Raw genomic sequence first — 20,159 nt, 5'->3', positions numbered from 1 at the left:
TGGAGAACCTTGCTCGGCGGCGGAGACTGGAGAACTTGGCTCTGCGGAGACTGGAGCAGAGGGCCAATCCATGCCCTCAAACACAATTAGAATCCCCGTAGGGACGGGAGCGGGCTCTGAAGATACTGGAGCGGGCTCTGGAGATACTGGAGCGGGCTCTGGAGATACTGGAGCGGGCTCTGGAGATACTGGAGCGGGCTCTGGAGACACTGGAGCGGCTTGCTTCCTCCTCCTCCGCTTACGGGACCCAGTTGAGGAATGTAGGTTCCGTGTGGCGCAGGCAGGGAGTTCGCTGGAAAGGTATGCAGAGGAAGCCGGAGGTTGACTGACTGGCCCGGCCAACCGTGTCTCTGGATGGACTAGAGACAGACACCCATCCTGAACCCAATCCACGATAAATTTGGAATCATTTAACCATAAAATGGAATTTATGGTTTCGCTTAAGGAGAAACGATAATCGGGTTCACTAAAACGGATGGTGTCATCATCTAGTCCATCCAGAAACAGGGAGATCAAAACTGCTTCAGGCCAGTCAGACAAATAAGCGAGCTCAACGAACTCCTCCACATACCTCTCCAGCGAACGACCTACCTGCAGGAGCCCGATAAGGCGATCGCTGGCTGTCAGGGTGAGAGGCGTTGGAGGAGCTGGATCCAGGGAGCCGGTGAAAGTCTCCATTATTTATTTATTTTTTTTCCCTGTGGAAAATCCGGTCGTTTTTGGTCCGTTCTTCTGTTACGTGTACTGGTAGAGAGATGAGGCAGATGCGGATTTCCACAATTATATAATGCTTTTAATGTAACAAAGGTAAGGAACGCCAACATACACATCAAACAACATTCAGAACGGACAAGGAGTGAAGGGAGTGAGTGTCATATAAAGGGAGTGCTAACAATAGAGTCCAGGTGCAGGTGATCCGTGATGATGGGGAGATGACGAGGGAAGTGAGTGCAGGTGTGGAGAACAGGAGGATCTTGGGAAATGGAGTCTAGGAAAACAAGGGATCTGTAACATTTATCTTATACCACACATATTAAAATTAAATGAATGCATGCTTTTGGTGCATAAGATTGGTGGGTAACACTTTAGAATACTGATCCTTCATTAATGAATAACTACACAGGAACAAATGAGTAATGCATTATTAACACTCTAGTAACTACTATTAACTAACAGGTAACTCTGATGAATGAATTAGTAAGTAATAGTGCTCAGTTAAAGGTGGTAGTTCACTATTAACTAATCAGTAACTACTGTTTTTTTCATACCTCCCAGAGAACTACTAAGAACTACTATATACAGGTTCGTAATTAATGTGAATAATGAATAATGTATAATTAATTCTAGAGTAAAGGCTTTGGTAAACCACTAGTAATGAGTGAAGTATTACCAAATACCTAAGAAGGAATTACTAATTATTTGGATCAGTATTCTAAAGCGAAAAGCATGATAACTCTCTAGTAACTACTGAAGTCACTGTAAACTTTTGAGGTTTTTGTAAAGTATTGGATAGTAATAACTTAAGAGTTCCTATATACTTCTAAAGTAACTACTTCTTTTTTGGATCAGTATTCTAAAGTGAAGATCATAGTAACCCACTAGTAATTACTCAAGTGTTACTACATCCTTCTAAAGGAACTACTAATTATTTGGATCAGTATTCTAAAGTGAAGACCATAGTAACCCACTAGTAATTACTTAAGTGTTACCAAATATATCATAAGGAATTACTGTACAAAAACATACAAAAACATCAAAAGTTTACAGTGACTTCAGTAGTTACTAGAGAGTCATCATGTTTTTCACTTTAGAATACTGATCCAAATAATTAGTAATTCTTTCTTAAGTATTTAGTAATACTTCAGTCATTACTAGTGGTTTACCAAGGCCTTTACTTTAGAATTAATTATACATTATGCATCATTCATGTTAATTATGAACCTGTATATAGTAGTTCTTAGTAGTTCTCTTAGAGGTATGAAAAAAACAGTAGTTACTGATTAGTTAATAGTGAACTACCACCTACAACTGAGCACTATTACTTACTAATTCATTCATCAGAGTTTATTGTTAGTTTATAGTAGTTACTAGAGTGTTAATAATGCATTACTCATTTGTTCCTGTGTAGTTATTCATTAATGAAGGATCAGTATTCTAAAGTGTTACCGATTGGTGCACAAACAACAGCTCATGGAGGTCAAAAAACACATGAATAGAAGAGTGTCTGTGATTGCTGATGTTGTATAATCCTCATTCACATTATGGCTGGATTAGTTATTTCAGAGCATTGTGGAGTTTGCACAAATAACAGTATATAATTTGGTCTAGAATTTTTATAGGGGTTGTCTGAAGCCAACTTCAGACTGCATGATTTTCAAACTAGTCTGGTCACTGTCCTTTTCACACAGCATTACTTTCGCTTTCAATTCAGTCGCTGTTGTGTTCAAAATGCATGATGGATCGGCGACAGAAGGTTTCACACTGCATGAATTTAGAATAGGAAGTATCGCCGACACATCTGTCTGGCACTCAAACTACGTTTCACAACCAAACACACGGGAGATGTGACAAGGAAACAACACAATATCACGTATGCAAGGCCGGAGTTCTCAAGTGAGACTGGGTTTATTATTAAAAACGGTAACCCGCAAGAAGCTTGCAATACGAATGGCCTGTGTGCTGATTTGCAGCGAAAACAAGAGAAAAAAAAGAAGAATATGGAGGAGGAAATGGTTTTGATTTTTGATTTGCCTGTGATTTCGGGCATTTGTCTGCGATTTCACAAAACCTGTCTGCGAGCTAAAATCGGGGCTAAAATCATGCAGCCTGAACTCGCAATGAGAAAAAACCCAGACATTTCAGATTATGATGATATTCTGCACTCATTTGAAATAGACTTATAACATTCTGTGACATGAAAGTCCTCTCAATTTAAACGATCTCATGCATGTGGCTTTTGTGGTTTGTCATCATAGGAGCATCAGCCACTGCAGTGAATGTGGTTTGAAATTGATATAGTCCTTTTATGTTTAATTGTTTTAAATGCACATTGCCTGCCATGCACAGCTGACCTGAAGCAACCAGGGTGGCGGTGCCACTGGGCTTTGGCCCGTCATCGCTGCTCGCAGCTATATTTTTATTTTATTTTTTAGGGCCCAAGCGAAAATTCGCGCAGGGCCCTCTTGTTCTTCTAAGGATTATTATTAGGGCCCAAGCGAAAATTCGCGCAGGGCCCTCTTGTTCTTCTAAGGATTATTATTATTTTTTTTTTCCGTCTTCCGGGGATTTTTGGGGGCCTTAACATGCTCAAAAACTCTTGAAAATTGGCACACACATTGGAATCCGCGGCCATTAGGACGCCGGAGAGGCTGGTACCCGGGCGTGGCAGGGGGGCTCGACAGCGCCCCCCTTGAAAAAAGTCTGAAAATTTGGTCCATATATTAAACATGCTTGCACGTATTAGTATGAAACTCGGTACACATATAGACCTCATCGGGCCGAACAACTTTCGCGCTCTAAGTTAATCGCCACGCCAACAGGAAGTCAGCTATTAAGGGTTGTTTGAAAAACGCATGCTCTGGAATTTGATATACTCCTCCTAGACGATTAATCCGATCGCCACCAAACTCGGTCAGCATGAAGTCAAGACACTGATGATTAAAAATTGCCAGGGGATTTTTGATATCTCGAACGGTTTGGCCGTGGCGAGGCAACGAATTTATGGCGAGAAAAAGGAAACAGGAAATGTGTTATAACGTCTTAATACATATATTGATCTTTATGAAACTTCACGAGTGTGTTCGTTATAGGAGTCTGATCACATGGATGTGACTATTGTGAGTCAAAGTTATAGCGCCACCAACTGGCAGCAGGAAGTGTATCACTTTTTGAAATGTTTTGAGATCACCCTCTTATTTTTACCTGATTTGCTTCAAACTTCATCAGTGTAATGTCAATACACAGCCGATGTAGACCTATGACAGGATTTTTGATATTTGAAATATTGTTGCCATGGCAACACATCAAACTTTAATAATATTCTTGAGTGTTTTTGAGGCTCTTAACATGCTTCAAATTGCATGAAACTCAACACACACATCAATATTGTCAACCAGTAGACATGGACAAAGCCATAGAAATGGGCGTGGTGGAGGGGCTCAGTAGCGCCACCTTTTGACAAAAGTGGGGGGGGGTTAGTTTTTCCTACAGTCACCAAACTCTGTACACATATTGATCTCATCAAGCCGGACAATTTTCTAATTTACATTCATTAGCTCCGACCAACAGGAAGTCGGCTATTTTTGTTTGAATGTTAATTTTTTGAAAAAACAGGCTATGAATTTTATACTACTACTCCTACAGGGTTTATCCAATTTACACCAAGCTTTTTTTAACTTGTTGCTAACACATTGAAGTTGTTTAATTGCAAACGGATTTTGGATATCTCAAACGGTTTGGCCGTGGCGAGGCAACGAATTTATGGCAAGAAAAGGGCAACAAAGTGTTATAACTTCTGCATACATTAATTGATTTTGATGAAACTTTGGCTTAGTCTTCGTTGTACAAGGCTGATCACATGGATTTGACTATTGTGATTCAAAGTCATAGCGCCACCAACTGGAGGCAGAAAATGTGTCACTTTCAGCATACATTGAGATCACCCTCTTATTTTTACCTGATTTGCTTCAAAATTCATCAGAATAATGTTAAAACTTGGCACATGTAATCCTTTGAAAATGGGCAGGGAGGAGGGGCTCTATAGCGGCACCTTGTAGTGCAGTAAATGTGGAGTGAATTTGACATAGTCCTTTGATGTTTAACCGTTTTAAGTGCCTATTGCCCGCTGTGCACAGTTGCCCTGAAGCCACCGGGGTGGCGGTGCCACCGGGCTTGGGCCCGCCATCGCTGCTCGCAGCTATATTTAGGGCCCGAGCACCGATGGTGTGAGGACCCTATTGGAATTGCTCCGTTTATTAGGGGCCAAGCCCCAAAGGGGCTGTAGCCCCTATTGTAATTGTACGTTTTCCCTTTTATTATTATTATTCTTCCTCCCGAATGGGAGTCTATGGCAGCCCTATCAACGGAACATGAGAAAATGATGAAATTTGGCACAGTCTTAGAGATGCTCATGAATAGTGATTGGACCAAATTTGGAGTCTCTAGAACCAACTCTATAGCGCCACCACCAGTTCAAAATTTCAACATTCTAACGGTTTTAACATTTGAACTGTTTGTCATAGAAAAATTAAATTTAGTTCATCTGATTCGTCTCTTCATGCTGATGCTATTCAACTTCTTACATTAAGTCTCCACCCATTACAGTAGCGGCCATTTTGAAAAGTACAGTATTTGTTTTTTTCGCTTCTCCTCCTTCAAAATTTGTCCAATTTTGTCCAAACTTTGATCAGGTGATCTTTGGTCTGAGCCGCACAGAAATGACTGAACAGATTTTTTTTATTCATCTTTGTTCAAAAGTTATGATGCCACGAAGTTAACGAGGTTGACCCAAAATTGCTATAGAGGCTGTATCTCGGCCAAACTTTGAGCAATCAAAACTAAAATTGGTACACTTGATCAAGACCATGATCTGAGGTTCCATGCCAAATTTGGGAACAGCGCCACCTACAGGTCATGAGATCTGAAAAATGGCTATTTTGGCCAATAACTTTTGAACACTTTATTTACAAGATCTTGGTGTCTATGGATTCCCTGTGCCATGCCGAATCCGAGGATATCAAATTCGTCAACATCGGATGAACCACGTGTCCGCCATTTTGAATTTTGTCATAAATTGCAATAACTTTTTAACAATTTGACATATCATCATAAAATTTGGTACATATGACCATCAGAGTGTCCTGAAGGTACATGAGAAGTTTCAGCACAGCGCCACCTAGTGTTCCACAGATATAATGATTTTTGCAAAATTGCTTATAACTTTTGAAAACATTATCCAAAATTTGTCTGCTTTGTCATTTTATTCCCTGGTTTATGCCGATTCCGACAATGTGTCATTTGTCATTTTCCTTAAATGTACCTGTCTGCCATATTGAATTAAATCAAAAACAGTTTTTTCGCTGCTACTCCCACAAATTTTGGTCAATTTTGTCCAAAATCAGCTCAGATGATCTTTGGACCGAGCCGCACAGAAATGACTGAACGGATTTTTGATATTCGCTACCATTCCCGAGATATTCATCTCTGAATGTGACCTTGCTTGTGTTTGTTGTCTTATACTAGTTAGCTTAGCACAGTAATTGCTTAGCATGCTAAACTATTGCTATTCTTTCTAATGTGGTCTTCAGTCAACAGGTTAACCAAAACTTAGTTGGCATTAAATCACTTTGCATACTAATATGGTTAACATGCTATGAAGCTTTTTTTTTTGTGAACTCTTTCTCACACTGAAACCTCTGCTTAGCATACTGATGAACTTGCATGGCTGATTAGCTCAATGTGTTACGCCACGGATCCCGAATGCTCTGCATCGTGGGTTCGAAACTCAGTGTGACACATGCCCAGACCGCATGAGGTACTGTGGCAGGAAAAGATGCAGAACTTGTGTCTGTTCTAGGCATTCTGCCTAAAACTGGTCTAATCTGAAGCTATCACATGCAATTCCTTTATGTCCAAATTCGTAGTTATTCTTCTTCCCCCTGTATGGTAATCAATGAACCATAAGAAGGAAAATTATCAAATTTGGCATGCTTGTAGTGATAGTCCTAGATACTCCAAAGTTGGTCAAATTACTTTTAATTACTAAGTCTATAGCGCCACCACCAGTTCAAATATTCACTTTTGTAAAGGTTATAACTTTTGAACCCTTTGTTCCAGAAAAATGAATGTCAATACAACTGATTCCTCTCTTCATACTGATCACACTCAATATCTTACATTAAGACTCCACCCAGTACAGTAGTGGCCATTTTGAAAAGTACAGTATTCCATTTTTTCACTACTCCTCCTACAATTTTTGTCCAATTGTGTCCAAAATCAGCTCAGGTGATCTTTGGACCGAGCCGCACAGAAATGACTGAACGGATTTTTGATATTCGCTACCATTCCCAAGATATTCATCTCTGAATGTGACCTTGCTTGTGTTTGTTGTCTTATGCTAGTTAGCTTAGCATGCTAATTGCTTAGCATGCTAACCAGTTGTCATTCTCTTTAATGTGGCTCTTCAGCTATCAAGTTAACCATGAGCTTCATTAGCATTAAGTTAGCTTAGCATGCTAATATGGTTAGCATGCTAAGTAATGCTTTTTTGTAAATTCTTTCTTACACTAAAAGTTCTCTTCCACAGATTGTTGAATGTGCATCCTCAAGTAGCTCAATGTGTAAAGCCAGTTACCTGATGAGCTCTGCACCCCAAGATAGTGGGTTCGAATCCCAGGTGGAGCGGTTTTATGAAATAGTGTGTTTTGATTCCTTTACTGCCTCTTGGATTAGAAATAAATGCTTTTTGTTTCATGCTGTGTTCATTTTCATCTAAGCTTATGTACATTCTGAGTTCATTTTCGCCCGTAATTCTGAACCAGCTGTTTCATGTTTGTTCATTTTCTGCTGTTTTTCCTCTTCCTGCTCTGTATTGCGCTACAGCATGATGAGCTGCAGAATGATCTAAAGTAGTTATTAAATATAACATTCAGTGCAGTTTTATAAAAATTCTTCATTTTGAGTTCATTTTCACATGAACTAATGAACTTCGGCAGGTGTGCCAACATTCACCTGCACAGTGGTGCAATGAGATGAGAAATGGACACTGGACTCGGAGGTCGTGGGTTCGAATCCCGTGTGGGGTTCCTTTATACAATTGTGTGTAATGAGTCATTTTGATACCTTTTTTATCCAAATAAGCATTGTACTAATCTTTATTCCTCTTGAATGAGATACAAGTGTTTTTAGTTCATTCCCTGTTCATTCTCTGAACTTCTATTGATTTTCATTTCATTTCCACCTGTCCTTCTGAACCAGCTGTTTTGCATGTACATTCAATTTCTGCTGTTTTTGCTCTTCCTGCTCCGTATTGCACTACTGCCCCTTCTGGGGCTTGGCCCCGAATTGCTGCTTGCAGCTATATTTAGGGGCCAAGCACCGAAGGTGCGGAGGCACCTATTGTTATTGTTGGCGTTCTTTTTTTTATTTATTTATTTATTTTTATTATTATTATTATTATTATTATTAGGGCCCGAGCACCGATGGTGTGAGGACCCTATTGGAATTGCTCCGTTTATTATTATTATTATTATTAGGGCCCGAGCACCGATGGTGTGAGGACCCTATTGGAATTGCTCCGTTTATTATTAGGGCCCGAGCACCGATGGTGTGAGGACCCTATTGGAATTGCTCCGTTTATTATTATTATTATTATTATTATTATTCTTCTCCAAAGTGAATCGCATTTTAGAGGGCCTAAACGTGCTCGAAAACTCATGAAACTTTGCACACGCGTCAGAAGTGGTGAAAATTTACGTCTGTTATGGGTTTCGGAATTGGGCGTGGCAAAATGGCTCGATAGCGCCATCTAACGTACAGCCCCGCTCGCTACATTACACTAGGGCTTTGAAATTCGGTACACACATTTATCAGCCCAGTACCTACAAAAAATTCTCTTGGAGCGAAATCCGAAACCAAACAGGAAGTCAGATATTTTGAATTAATTCACCGTTTTTTGCATTTTCCAGACGTTGTACTTTAACGAACTCCTCCTAGAGATTTAATCAGATGAATGTCATTTTTGGTCAGTCTAATCTAAAGGCCTTTGTGACGTTAAATTGCGAAGATCTAGAGCTTTCACTGAAGGGCGTGTCCGTGGCGGCCTGACAAAGTTTGATGTCTTCGCCATGAAAAAGGAAGTTGTTGTAACTCAGACAAACAATGTCGGATCTGCCCCAAACTTCACATGCTTTATTAGAGTCCTAACCTGAAGACATCTTCATAACAATATTCAGTTACAGTCATAGCGCCACCTGCAGGCAACAGGAAATGACATATTTTATACTGTGATTAACTCCTCATAGAGATTTAACCAGATCAACATCAAATGTTGTCAGTCTAATCTCAAGACCTTAGCGATGATAAATTTCAAAGATCTTGAGTTTTCGCTGAATGGCGTGTCCGTGGCGGCCTGACAAATTCTGATGTTTCGCCATGAAAGAGGAAGCTGCTGTAACTCAGGCATACAATGTCCGATCTGCCCCAAACTTCACATGTGTGATAAGAGTCCTGGCCTAAAGACATCTATATGACAATATTCAGTTAGTCATAGCGCCACCTGCTGGCAACAGGAAATGGCATGCTTCAGGATGTAATTCACTACCAGAGTCACATTTCATTATGCCACGAAGTACCAAACATGCTAGAGACACGTTAAATCATGCAACACTTGGCTGAGTGCTAATTTATGCGATTAACGCCACGAAAGAAACAGGAAGTTGTTGTAACTCAGGCATACAATGTCCGATCTGCTTCAAACTTCACGTGTTCAATGATAGTCCTGGCCTGAAGACATCAACATGGCAAAATTCAGTTATGGTGAAAGCGCCACCTGTTGGCCGCAGGAAGTGTGGTATTTCAAAATGACTTTGGCATAATTCTCCTGTATTCACTCACTTAAATGCATGACGCCCACTGTTCACTGTTTTCCTGAGGCCAACGGGTGGCGGTGAGCCCGGGTGCGAGGGCCCTCTCAACGCTGCTTGTAGCTTTAATTAGGGCCCGAGCACCGATGGTGTGAGGACCCTATTGGAATTGCTCCGTTTATTATTAGGGGCCAAGCACCGAAGGTGCGGAGGCACCTATTATTATTGTTGGCGTTCTTTTTTTTTTTTTTTATTATTATTCTTCTTCTTCTTCTTCCGCTCTTGAAGTCTATGGCAACCCATAGAACCGCTTGCGGGAAAGTTGTGAAATTTGGCACACAGTTAGAGGACAGTCTGACCTTTGTCCACAGCAAATTTGGAGTCTCTATCTCAATCCCTCTAGCGCCACCAGCTGTCCAAAGTTGCACTTATGTTTATGTTAATAACTTTTGAACCATAAGGGCTAGAAACAAAATTCTTTTTTCCTCTGATTCCTTGGGTCAAGACGAATCGATCGCACCCTATGACGTCATTTTCCGTCATGAAATTTTTCCCGCCATTTTGAATTTTCGGAAAAACTTACCTTTTCGAACTCCTCCTAGGCCGTTACTCCGATTTTCATGAAAATTGAATCAGATCATCTTCACACCATGCTGACAAAAAGTTATGGAATTCAAGTTGATTCCTCAAACCGTTTTCGAAAAACTCACGAACGAATTGTACGTAGTGCTTGCGAAAACAGAAGTAAGGCTGTATCTCCGCAACGCTTTATCGTATTCAGACCAAACTTGGTACATGTCATCACAAGCATGACCTGAGGTACCATGCAGTGTTTCGGCGCAGCGCCACCTACTGGTGCGGAGATATGAAAAATGGGTATTTTTGCTTATAACTTCTGATGGGTTTGTCCAAAAATCATAAATTTGGTCTCGTTGGATTCGAGGAATCATGCCGAGTCGAATGATATCCAATTTTCCCAATTCGGCCATTTTGGCCGTCGGCCATTTTGAATTTTGTGCTAAAATGCTGTATTTTACGAACGCATTAACGTATCTTTACAAAACTTGGTATGGGTCATCAGCACAATGCCCTGAAGGAGCCTGAGAAGTTTCGGCACAGCGCCTCCTTGTGGTCAAAAGTTATAAAAAAATTTACAAAAATGTTAATAACTTTTGACTGTATTCACCAATTGTAATGAAACTGGTCTCAGTAGATTCCTTGGGTCATGCTGAGAACAAAGATATCAAATTTGCCATAGTCAGCTAAACTTCCTGTCCGCCATATTGTTTTTCTTTAAAAACCTACTTTTTCGAACTCCTCCTAGACCGTTGCTCCGATTTTCACCAAAATTGAACCGTGTCATCGTCAGACCATGCCGACAAAAAGTTATGGATTTCAAGTCGATATGTCAAACCGTTTTCGTATACCAGAGCAAAGAATTTGAGGCATGATGCAAAAACGACTCTTGAAGCTGTATCTCTTCAGTGCTTTGACATATTCAGACCAAACTTGGTATGTGTCTTCACAAGCATGACCTGAGGCAGCATACTCTGTTTCGGCGCAGCGCCACCTACTGGAGTGGAGATATTAAAAATGCCATTTTTGCTTATAACTTCTGATGGGTTTGACCAAAATTCATAAATTTGGTATGGGTCATCAGGACAATGCACTGAAGGAGCCTGAGAAGTTTCGGACCAGCGCCACCTTGTGGTCAAAAGATATAACAAAATTGACAAAAATGCTAATAACTTTTTTTCTAATTGCTCACTACTGCTGTTGGTCTGATGCTCCCAGCCATGTTGGCTTGCTTCTTGTGCCATTTTTGTGCTTGGCCCCGTAATTGCTGCTTGCAGCTATATTTAGGGGCCAAGCACCGAAGGTGCGGAGGCACCTATTGTTATTGTTGGCGTTCTTTTTTTTTTTTTTTTTTTATTCTTCTTCTTCTTCTTCTTCTTCCGCTCTTGAAGTCTATGGCAACCCATAGAACCGCTTGCGGGAAAGTTATGAAATTTGGCACACAGTTAGAGGACAGTCTGATCTATGACCATAGCCAATTTGGAGTCTCTAACTCAATCCCTCTAGCGCCACCAGCTGTCCAAAGTTGCACTTATGTTTATGTTAATAACTTTTGAACCGTAAGGGCTAGAAACAAAACTCTTTTTTCCTCTGATTCCTTGGGTCAAGACGAATCGATCGCACCCTATGACGTCATTTTCCGTCATGAAAATGTTCCCGCCATTTTGAATTTTCTGAAAAACTTACTTTTTCGAACTCCTCCTAGGCCATTACTCCGATTTTCATGAAAATTGAATCAGATCATCTTCACACCATGCTGACAAAAAGTTATGGAATTCAAGTTGATTCCTCAAACCGTTTTCGAAAAACTAACGAACGAATTGTACGTAGTGCTTGCGAAAACAGAAGTAAGGCTGTATCTCCGCAACGCTTTATCGTATTCAGACCAAACTTGGTACATACATTTACATTTAGTCATTTAGCAGACGCTTTTATCCAAAGCGACTTACAAATGAGAGTAGTAGAATCAATTAAATCAACATGAGAACAACAGTATGTAAGTGCTGAGTGAAGTCACAGTTATGTCAGTAAAGTGCTCATAGCGAAATTTTTTTTTTTTTTTTTTTTTTAAATAAATAAATACACAGATAGGAGAAGAATATTAGTCAATGTAAGTGCTACTACTACTGGGTCAAGTGCTGACGAAAAAGATACGTCTTTAGCATTTTTTTGAAAATGGCTAGAGACTCGGCTGCTCGGATAGAGCGTGGTAGGTCATTCCACCAGCCAGGAACAGTCCCGGAGAAGGTCCGTGAGAGTGATTTTGTGCCCCTATGTGATGGCACCACAAGGCGCCGTTCACTTGCAGAACGCAGGTTTCTGGAGGGCGCGTAAGTCTGAAGTAGTGAGTTAAGGTATAGCGGTGCAGAGCCAGCTGTCGTTCTGTAAGCAAACATCAGAGCCTTGAATTGGATGCGAGCAGCTACTGGCAGCCAGTGCAGACTGATGAAGAGAGGAGTGACGTGCGCTCTCTTCGGTTCGTTGAAGACCAGTCTTGCTGCAGCATTTTGGATCAGTTGTAGAGGCTTGATAGTGCATGCTGGAAGGCCAGCCAAGAGAGCATTACAGTAGTCCAGTCTGGACAGAACAAGAGCTTGGACAAGAATTTGTGTGGAATGTTCAGATAGGAAGGGTCTAATCTTCCTGATGTTGTACAAGGCAAATCTGCAGGACCGGGTCGTTGCTGCAACATGATCTGTGAAGGTTAGACCATCATCCATCACCACTCCAAGGTTTCTGGCTGTCCTGGAAGGAGTGATGGTTGAAGACCCAAGTTGAACTGAAAGGTTGTGATGAAGTGTTGGGTTTGCACCGATCACAAGCAGTTCCGTTTTTGCAAGGTTGAGTTGGAGGTGGTGGTCCTTCATCCAGGCAGAAATGGCTGTCAGGCAGGCTGTGATGCGACCAGCAACCGTCGGATCATCTGGTTGGAATGAGAGGTAGAGTTGTGTGTCATCAGCATAACAGTGGTAGGAGAAACCATGATCCTGAATGACCGATCCTAGTGATGACGTGTAGATGGAGAAAAGAAGTGGACCAAGCACAGAGCCCTGAGGTACCCCAGTAGCAAGATGATGTGACTTGGACACCTCACCTCTCCAAGATACCCTGAAGGACCTACCTGAGAGGTAAGACTCGAACCACTGGAGCGCGGTTCCCGTGATGTCATCACAAGCATGACCTGAGGTACCATGCAGTGTTTCGGCGCAGCGCCACCTACTGGTGCGGAGATATGAAAAATTGGTATTTTTGCTTATAACTTCTGATGGGTTTGTCCAAAAATCATAAATTTTGGTTTTGGTCATTTTGGCCGTCGGCCATTTTGAATTTTGTGCTAAAATGCTGTATTTTACGAACGCATTAACGTATCTTTACAAAACTTGGTATGGGTCATCAGCACAATGCCCTGAAGGAGCCTGAGAAGTTTCGGCACAGCGCCTCCTTGTGGTCAAAAGTTATAACAAAATTTACAAAAATGCTAATAACTTTTGACTGTATTCACCAATTGTAATGAAACTGGTCTCAGTAGATTCCTTGGGTCATGCTGAGAACATAGATATCACATTTGCTATAGTCAGCTAAACTTCCTGTCCGCCATATTGTTTTTCTTCAAAACCTACTTTTTCGAACTCCTCCTAGACCGTTGCTCCAATTTTCACCGAAATTGAACCGTGTCATCTTCAGACCATGCCGACAAAAAGTTATGGATTTCAAGTCGATAAGTCAAACCGTTTTCGTATACCGGAGCAAAGAATTTGAGGCATGATGCAAAAACGACTCTTGAAGCTGTATCTCTTCAGTGCTTTGACATATTCAGACCAAACTTGGTATGTGTCTTCACAAGCATGACCTGAGGCAGCATACTCTGTTTCGGCGCAGCGCCACCTACTGGAGTGGAGATATTAAAAATGCCATTTTTGCTTATAACTTCTGATGGGTTTGACCAAAATTCATAAATTTGGTATGGTTCATCAGGACAATGCCCTGAAGGAGCCTGAGAAGTTTCGGACCAGCACCACCTTGTGGTCAAAAGTTATAACAAAATTGACAAAAATGCTAATAACTTTTGATTATATCTACCGATTGTAATGAAACTGGTCTCAATAGATTCCTTGGGTCATGCTGAAAACATAGATATCAAATTTGCCATATTCAGCTGAACTTCCTGTCCGCCATATTGTTTTTCTTTAAAAACCTACTTTTTCAAACTCCTCCTAGACCTTTGCTCCGATTTTCACCAAAATTGAACCGTATCATCTTCAGACCATGCCGACAAAAAGTTATGGATTTCAAGTTGATAAGTCAAACCGTTTTCGTATACCGGAGCAAAGAATTTGAGAGATGATGCAAAAATTACTCTTGAAGCTGTATCTCTACAATGCTTCGACATATTCAGACCAAACTTGGTACGTGTCATCACAAGCATGACCTGAGGCATCATACAGTGTTTCGGCGCAGCGCCACCTACTGGAGTGGAGATATGAAAAATGGCTATTTTTGCTTATAACTTCTGATGGGTTTGACCAAAATTCATTAATTTGGTATGGGTCATCAGGACAATGCCCTGAAGCAGCCTGAGAAGTTTCGGACCAGCGCCACCTCGTGCTCAAAAGTTATAACAAACTTGACAAAAATGCTAATAACTTTTTTTTCTAATTGCTCACTGCTGCTGTTGGTCTGATGCTCACGGCCATGTTGGCTGGCTTCTTGTGCCGTTTTTGTGCTTGGCCCCGTAATTGCTGCTTGCAGCTATATTTAGGGCCCAAGCGAAAATTCGCGCAGGGCCCTCTTGTTCTTCTAAGGATTATTATTATTATTTTTTTTTTTTTTTTTTTTTTTTTTTTTTTTTTCGTCTTCCGGGGCTTTTTGGGGGCCTTAACATGCTCAAAAACTCTTGAAAATTGGCACACACATTGGAATCCGCGGCCATTAGGACGCCGGAGAGGCTGGTACCCGGGCGTGGCAGGGGGGCTCGACAGCGCCCCCTTGAAAAAAGTCTGAAAATTTGGTCCATATATTAAACATGCTTGCACGTATTAGTATGAAACTCGGTACACATATAGACCTCATCGGGCCGAACAACTTTCGCGCTCTAAGTTAATCGCCACGCCAACAGGAAGTCAGCTATTAAGGGTTGTTTGAAAAACGCATGCTCTGGAATTTGATATACTCCTCCTAGACGATTAATCCGATCGCCACCAAACTCGGTCAGCATGAAGTCAAGACACTGATGATTAAAAATTGCCAGGGGATTTTTGATATCTCGAACGGTTTGGCCGTGGCGAGGCAACGAATTTATGGCGAGAAAAAGGAAACAGGAAATGTGTTATAACGTCTTAATACATATATTGATCTTTATGAAACTTCACGAGTGTGTTCGTTATAGGAGTCTGATCACATGGATGTGACTATTGTGAGTCAAAGTTATAGCGCCACCAACTGGCAGCAGGAAGTGTATCACTTTTTGAAATGTTTTGAGATCACCCTCTTATTTTTACCTGATTTGCTTCAAACTTCATCAGTGTAATGTCAATACACAGCAGATGTAGACCTATGACAGGATTTTTGATATTTGAAATATTGTTGCCATGGCAACAGGTCAAACTGTAATAATATTCTTGAGTGTTTTTGAGGCTCTTAACATGCTTCAAATTGCATGAAACTCGACACACACATCAATATTGTCAACCAGTAGACATGGACAAAGCCATAGAAATGGGCGTGGTGGAGGGGCTCAGTAGCGCCACCTTTTGACAAAAGTGGGGGGTTAGTTTTTCCTACAGTCACCAAACTCGGTACACATATTATTCTCATCAAGCCGGACAATTTTCTAATTTACATTCATTAGCTCCGACCAACAGGAAGTCAGCTATTTTGGTTTGAATGTAAATTTTTTGAAAAAACAGGCTATGAATTTTATACTACTACTCCTACAGGGTTTATCCAATTTACACCAAGCTTTTTTTAACTTGTTGCGAACACATTGAAGTTGTTTAATTGCAAACGGATTTTGGATATCTCAAACGGTTTGGCCGTGGCGAGGCAACGAATTTATGGCGAGAAAAGGGAAACAGGAAATGTGTTATAACTTCTGCATACATTGATTGATGTTTATGAAACTTCAGGAGTGTGTTGGTTGTAGTAGTCTGATCACATGGATGTAACTATTGTGAGTCAAAGTTATAGCGCCACCAAATGGCAGCAAGAAGTGTATCACTTTTAAAATGCTTTGAGATCACCCTCTTATTTTTACCTGATTTGCTTCAAACTTCATCAGTGTAATGTCAATACACAGCAGATGTAGACCTATGACAGGATTTTTGATATTTGAAATATTGTTGCCATGGCAACAGGTCAAACTGTAATAATATTCTTGAGTGTTTTTGAGGCTCTTAACATGCTTCAAATTGCATGAAACTCGACACACACATCAATATTGTCAAACCAGTAGACATGGACAAAGCCATAGAAATGGGCGTGGTGGAGGGGCTCAGTAGCGCCACCTTTTGACAAATGAGTGGTGGTGAGTTTTTTCTACAGTCACCTAACTCGGTACACATATTATTCTCATCAATCCGGACAATTTTCTAATTTACATTCATTAGCTCCGACCAACAGGAAGTCAGCTATTTTGGTTTGAATGTTAATTTTTTGAAAAAACAGGCTATGAATTTTATACTACTACTCCTACAGGGTTTATCCAATTTACACCAAGCTTTTTTTAACTTGTTGCTAACACATTGAAGTTGTTTAATTGCAAACGGATTTTGGATATCTCAAACGGTTTGGCCGTGGCGAGGCAACGAATTTATGGCAAGAAAAGGGCAACAAAGTGTTATAACTTCTGCATACATTAATTGATTTTGATGAAACTTTGGCTCAGTCTTCGTTGTACAAGGCTGATCACATGGATTTGACTATTGTGATTCAAAGTCATAGCGCCACCAACTGGAAGCAGAAAATGTGTCACTTTCAGCATACATTGAGATCACCCTCTTATTTTTACCTGATTTGCTTCAAAATTAATCAGAATAATGTTAAAACTTGGCACATGTAATCCTTTGAAAATGGGCAGGGAGGAGGGGCTCTATAACGGCACCTTGTAGTGCAGTAAATGTAGAGTGAATTTGACATAGTCCTTTGATGTTTAACCGTTTTAAGTGCCTATTGCCCGCTGTGCACAGTTGCCCTGAAGCCACCGGGGTGGCGGTGCCACCGGGCTTGGGCCCGCCATCGCTGCTCGCAGCTATATTTATTATTATTTTTTTTTTTATTTTATTTTTTTTTTTTTTCCGTCTTCCGGGGCTTTTTGGGGGCCTTAACATGCTCAAAAACTCTTGAAAATTGGCACACACATTGGAATCCGCGGCCATTAGGACGCCGGAGAGGCTGGTACCTGGGCGTGGCAGGGGGGCTCGACAGCGCCCCCTTGAAAAAAGTCTGAAAATTTGGTCCATATATTAAACAATGCTTGCACGTATTAGTATGAAACTCGGTACACATATAGACCTCATCGGGCCGAACAACTTTCGCGCTCTAAGTTCATCGCCACGCCAACAGGAAGTCAGCTATTAAGGGTTGTTTGAAAAACGCATGCTCTGGAATTTGATATACTCCTCCTAGACGATTAATCCGATCGCCACCAAACTCGGTCAGCATGAAGTCAAGACACTGATGATTAAAAATTGCCAGGGGATTTTTGATATCTCGAACGGTTTGGCCGTGGCGAGGCAACGAATTTATGGCGAGAAAAAGGAAACAGGAAATGTGTTATAACGTCTTAATACATATATTGATCTTTATGAAACTTCACGAGTGTGTTCGTTATAGGAGTTTGATCACATGGATGTGACTATTGTGAGTCAAAGTTATAGCGCCACCAACTGGCAGCAGGAAGTGTATCACTTTTTGAAATGTTTTGAGATCACCCTCTTATTTTTACCTGATTTGCTTCAAACTTCATCAGTGTAATGTCAATACACAGCAGATGTAGACCTATGACAGGATTTTTGATATTTGAAATATTGTTGCCATGGCAACAGGTCAAACTGTAATAATATTCTTGAGTGTTTTTGAGGCTCTTAACATGCTTCAAATTGCATGAAACTCGACACACACATCAATATTGTCAACCAGTAGACATGGACAAAGCCATAGAAATGGGCGTGGTGGAGGGGCTCAGTAGCGCCACCCTTTGACAAAAGTGGGGGGGTTAGTTTTTCCTACAGTCACCAAACTCTGTACACATATTATTCTCATCAAGCCGGACAATTTTCTAATTTACATTCATTAGCTCCGACCAACAGGAAGTCAGCTATTTTGATTTGAATGTTAATTTTTTTGAAAAAACAGGCTATGAATTTTATACTACTACTCCTACAGGGTTTATCCAATTTACACCAAGCTTTTTTTAACTTGTTGCGAACACATTGAAGTTGTTTAATTGCAAACGGATTTTGGATATCTCAAATGGTTTGGCCGTGGCGAGGCAACGAATTTATGGCAAGAAAAGGGAAACAAAGTGTTATAACTTCTGCATACATTAATTGATTTTGATGAAACTTTGGCTTAGTCTTCGTTGTACAAGGCTGATCACATGGATTTGACTATTGTGATTCAAAGTCATAGCGCCACCAACTGGAAGCAGAAAATGTGTCACTTTCAGCATACATTGAGATCACCCTCTTATTTTTACCTGATTTGCTTCAAAATTCATCAGAATAATGTTAAAACTTGGCACATGTAATCCTTTGAAAATGGGCAGGGAGGAGGGGCTCTATAACGGCACCTTGTAGTGCAGTAAATGTGGAGTGAATTTGACATAGTCCTTTGATGTTTAACCGTTTTAAGTGCCTATTGCCCGCTGTGCACAGTTGCCCTGAAGCCACCGGGGTGGCGGTGCCACCGGGCTTGGGCCCGCCATCGCTGCTCGCAGCTATATTTATTTATTGTTTTATTTATTTATTTATTTATTTTTTCCGTCTTCCGGGGCTTTTTGGGGGCCTTAACATACTCAAAAACTCTTGAAAATTGGCACACACATTGGAATCCGCGGCCATTAGGACGCCGCAGAGGCTGGTACCCGGGCGTAGCAGGGGGGCTCGACAGCGCCCCCTTGAAAAAAGTCTGAAAATTTGGTCCATATATTAAACACGCTTGCACGTATTAATATGAAACTCGGTACACATATAGACCTCATCGGGCCGAACAACTTTCGCGCTCTAAGTTAAACGCCACGCCAACAGGAAGTCAGCTATTAAGGGTTGTTTGAAAAACGCATGCTCTGGAATTTGATATACTCCTCCTAGACGATTAATCCGATCGCCACCAAACTCGGTCAGCATGAAGTCAAGACACTGATGATTAAAATTTGCCAGGGGATTTTTGATATCTCGAACGGTTTGGCCGTGGCGAGGCAACAAATTTATGGCGAGAAAAAGGAAACAGGAAATGTGTTATAACGTCTGCATACATATATTGATCTTTATGAAACTTCACGAGTGTGTTGGTTGTAGTAGTCCGATCACATGGATGTGACTATTGTGAGTCAAAGTTATAGCGCCACCAACTGGCAGCAGGAAGTGTATCACTTTTTGAAATGCTTTGAGATCACCCTCTTATTTTTACCTGATTTGCTTCAAACTTCATCAGTGTAATGTCAATACACAGCAGATGTAGACCTATGACAAGATTTTTGATATTTGAAATATTGTTGCCATGGCAACAGGTCGAACTGTATTAATATTCTTGAGTGTTTTTGAGGCTCTTAACATGCTTCAAATTGCATGAAACTCGACACACACATCAATATTGTCAACCAGTAGACATGGACAAAGTCATAGAAATGGGCGTGGTGGAGGGGCTCAGTAGCGCCACCTTTTGACAAAAGTGGGGGGGTTAGTTTTTCCTACAGTCACCAAACTCGGTACACATATTGGCCACATCAAGCCGGACAATTTTCTAATTTACATTCATTAGCTCCGACCAACAGGAAGTCAGCTG

General features: G+C 41.0%; 2 protein-coding genes across 2 annotated transcripts in view; one reads left to right on the top strand and one right to left on the bottom strand.

The window, feature by feature from the left end:
- fam199x (family with sequence similarity 199, X-linked) overlaps positions 1–20,159 on the top strand; it is a 116,765-nt gene that overhangs the window by 14,180 nt on the left and 82,426 nt on the right. The gene's annotated exons all lie outside the window — the stretch shown is intronic.
- Positions 12,257–13,535, bottom strand: LOC137008344 (uncharacterized). The gene is made up of 2 exons (XM_067370323.1): positions 13,279–13,535; positions 12,257–13,080 (listed from the first exon to the last, which is right to left on the bottom strand). Exons 1-2 carry the CDS (start codon positions 13,460–13,462, stop codon positions 12,281–12,283), a joined length of 984 nt encoding a protein of 327 aa, XP_067226424.1. The 5' UTR covers positions 13,463–13,535; the 3' UTR covers positions 12,257–12,280.

This window comes from Chanodichthys erythropterus, chromosome 3 (assembly GCF_024489055.1).
Source record: "Chanodichthys erythropterus isolate Z2021 chromosome 3, ASM2448905v1, whole genome shotgun sequence".
Lineage (NCBI taxonomy): Eukaryota > Metazoa > Chordata > Actinopteri > Cypriniformes > Xenocyprididae > Chanodichthys > Chanodichthys erythropterus.
Note: the sequence above shows the minus strand (reverse complement) of the source record. Positions and strands in the feature narration are given on the sequence as shown.